The following is a 3,544-nucleotide window of genomic DNA, read 5'->3' on the forward strand; positions in this document are numbered from 1 at the left end:
AATTTCAATGAAAACTACTAGTATTAGTATGCAAAATAAATAAAAACGAAGGGAGTGCTAGTGGAAGCAGAATCGCCTCCGAAAGATGACCCAATCGATTACGTCAAGGCTGAGGACGAACGTCGTAATCGTACAACACTCGGTCGGGCTGCTGAAGATGATGACCCAATCAGTTACGTCACCCCGTCAAAAGCGGACTGAATTGATTGAAACAGACAAGACACCGCAGCCCGATTTGGTGGGACCAACAGATAGCTAGGTGCACGACCCCGATCGTCCCCGACGACGGAGACGTGCGATTAGCCGGAAGAGACCTCTCCCTTCCTTCCATCATCATCCCATTTCCAGTCGCCAACTTGGCTCCCATCTCCTCCCGGCGACGCATAAATACCCGGGACGACTCGCTCACCAGTCATCACCAAACCGACCCATCAGTTGTTCATTCGGACGACTCGAGCAACCAGCGTCTCTTCCTTATCACGTCCCTACCACGTTACTACGTACTCCTACGTCGCAATGGCCGCAGCTGCAGCACCAGCCAGGCCCACGAAAGAAGCGCTCCCGCCTGCACTGGGCGCCGTCTCCGAGCCCCCTCCCCTCTTCGATGGCACCACCAGGTAACCACCTGCTCCTAATTCACTAAGTACAGTAGCAGTCTTTCACTTATGCATCCATCAGGACCCATTTCATGAGCTAACTGCTAAACTAACTGTCGGTTGATTATGTGCTGCGACGTACGTGAAGACTGTACATTTGCTACATCTGTCCGTTTGCCCAGCGTGCCTGGGTTACCCGGAACTGCAAGGTACTTTGCCGATGCCAAGTCACATCTTCCATCGCCCAACCTTGCGTAGCTGGAGAAGAAAAGAAAACTGAAACTCTGTTCTTCTTTCGTGCGTCATTTTGTGCAGGGTCTGCAGGACGAGATCAAGCTGGTCGCCATCAATCTGGAGGACAAACCAGCATGGTACAAGGAGAAGGTTTACCCACAGGGCACGGTACGCACCCACACACACTTCGCCGATATATCTGTCCCTCGATCGAATTCCCTCCTATTCTCGCACCAATGCTTATACCTTCATCGTCGCTCCATCCATATACAGGTGCCTTCCCTGGAGCACGACGGCAAGGTCACCGGAGAGAGCTTGGATTTGATCAAGTACATCGACACCAATTTCCAAGGCCCGGCATTTCTCCCTCAAGTAAGACTCAGAGTTTACACGCAAGACACAACATCCCATATTCCCATTCACCCCAGGGAAGAAAATGCAGTTACATCGGAGAATGTTTCGGTCTTGCTATAATCTTCGGATGTGTGATTTCCAGGATCCTGCTAAGAGGCAGTTTGCTGATGAGCTGATTGCTTACGCTGACGCCTTTACCAGAGCACTCTACTCGCCCTTGATCTCCCAAGTGGCCATGTCAGACGAAGCTGGTAATTAAGCACCATCTCTGCAACTGTTTTCTGAATCATAGGCACATCGTTTCGGACTAGCTCACATTGCTCGAGCTTAATTACATCCTCTTGTTCACCAGTTGCCGCTTTAGACAAGATCGAAGCTGCCCTGTCCAAGTTCAGCGACGGCCCGTTCTTCCTTGGCCAATTTAGCTTGGTACAGTATATGCTAATACATTCGAGCGTAAACCAAATGCGTTCTTCTTTAATTTGCATCGGAATGTTTGTGGTAATGCTTGCTCCAATTCCTTTTAACTTTGCAGGTGGATATTGCGTACGTGACGATCTTGGAGAGGGTTCAGATATACTATTCCCACCTGAGGAACTATGAGATCACCAAAGACAGGCCCAACCTTGAGAGATACACCGAGGACATGAACAAGATCGAAGCATACAAGCAAACCAAAAATGCCCCGCTAACCTTGCTTGAAGCTGCCAAGAGGCATCTCAAGGCAAAGACACCATTTTCTCTAATCAGATTCTAAGTTCTTTTCTTCATTCCTTTCGGATTATACTACTGATACTAACGTATATATCGCTGTGAGGTTTCAGATTGCTTGAAGAAGCGGTGATGTCGCCAAGGATAACGGTCGCTACGTGGGAACGGTCGCACCTGAGTTGGCGAAGACTGAACTCTTATCACTGGGGCTTCTTTTCCCACCATTATCATAATTACCTATTTACTTTTATATGTTTTCTTCCCAATAAGTGACTTCATGTTGTAACCTGTAAGGGCTATGCTTTTTATAAAACAATAACATACTCCATCTTGTTTTTAAATAGTCTGAACTTTGAATTGCTTACCACATGTGTCACGTGGTGTACTCCTTCTGTTTTATGTGCATTACATTTAATTTTGGACATGGGCGCCAGTGTTGTGGATCCATGTTTTCCAACAGTGGTGTTCAAATTCCAAGTAAAAAAGTGGTTGTCGAACGTAAAGCAGAAAAGTAAACAATAGCATACATGTTGTGCATGATACTGGATGTCTAACATGGTTTGAAGATTTAAAAGAATGAAGGTAAAGAAAAATTTCACTTGAAAAACTAATTATCTAAGATACCGTAAGATCAGGTTAATCAACCACAGGGGGTGAACGGAAGATTTCAACAAATTCTTCGAAAGAGCTACTTCAAAAAGGCTAATTCTTCAAAGAAAACAAAGTAACCAGGAATAAAACAGGACAATACAAACTGATACCGAATAAGTACTAAAGAAAAACTCAAGCTAGGCAACATAAAACTTAAACATACATGCGAACAAAACTGAAACAGAGACAACATAACAGATGATAACATGAAAACGAAGTAGCAGTATAATTAAAACAGTCCAATGAAGAGGCAGAAACATTTTGGTACAAGTTCACATAGAACTCGCCTAACACTCTCGGTAGATCTTGCGGAGACATATGATTTGTTGACACAGTTCAAGTTGCTCGCACAACTCTACGTCTTGTTGGAGGAGGCTGAGCCAAAGTTCGGAAGTATACCTTGGCATTTGTCAGGCTGGACCAGGCTTCGTGTCGGGCCTAATAAATCGGTCCCGGGCCCGGAAAAGCCCACCACGGCCCGATCGGCCCAGCCCGACTGCGGCTAAAATCACGTTTTTCACAATCCTAAGCCCGGCGGGGCCGACCGTCAGACTCAATTTCCAGGCCCGAACCCGGCCCAATGGGACAATTAGGCCCGACCTGTCCTAGGACTTTCGGGTCGGGTCGGGTTGGGCCATTCAGGCCGGGCTGCCCATTGCTAGGTCAATTCGGAAGACACGAAAGTCTTCACCCTATTCGCTTTGATCCAAGTTCACATAGAAGTCGCCTAACACTCGGGGTAGATCTTGCGGAGATCTTCAGACCGTCACAAACTTGTTCTTTTGTAAGTTTACAAGTTGGGTGCTCTGAACTGACACCTACCGTTTGAAAATACTCGGCCTTCAAGTTTAACAACTCTTCATTGAACCCGAAACAATTTCTTCATTGTTGTTCAGTCACTTACTATTAGGCTTTGGGTTTTTTTCTCACTTAGCATACACTCAAAATCCGTATGGACGATGATTTTCTCACACAACACTTGTCTCAAATCACGTGGA

The 3,544-nt window shown here is 46.3% G+C and overlaps 1 protein-coding gene across 2 annotated transcripts; it reads left to right on the plus strand.

Moving 5' to 3' along the window:
* The first annotated feature begins 405 nt into the window (after positions 1 to 405).
* Positions 406 to 2,287, plus strand: LOC123446615 (protein IN2-1 homolog A-like). Of its 2 annotated transcripts, XM_045123190.1 has the most exons (8): positions 407 to 617; positions 745 to 805; positions 912 to 998; positions 1,104 to 1,202; positions 1,327 to 1,435; positions 1,537 to 1,613; positions 1,720 to 1,908; positions 2,009 to 2,287. In XM_045123190.1, the coding sequence occupies exons 1-8, from the start codon at positions 517 to 519 to the stop codon at positions 2,015 to 2,017; spliced, it is 732 nt and encodes a 243-aa protein (XP_044979125.1). In that variant the 5' UTR covers positions 407 to 516; the 3' UTR covers positions 2,018 to 2,287. The 2 variants fall into 2 exon arrangements, with proteins under 2 accessions (XP_044979124.1, XP_044979125.1); XM_045123189.1 differs by lacking the exon at positions 2,009 to 2,287 and having other exon boundaries at positions 406 to 617; positions 1,720 to 1,941.
* Positions 2,288 to 3,544: the final 1,257 nt, after the last annotated feature.

The sequence above is a fragment of the Hordeum vulgare genome, chromosome 4H (genome assembly GCF_904849725.1).
Source record: "Hordeum vulgare subsp. vulgare chromosome 4H, MorexV3_pseudomolecules_assembly, whole genome shotgun sequence".
In the NCBI taxonomy this organism is placed as follows: Eukaryota; Viridiplantae; Streptophyta; class Magnoliopsida; order Poales; family Poaceae; genus Hordeum; species Hordeum vulgare.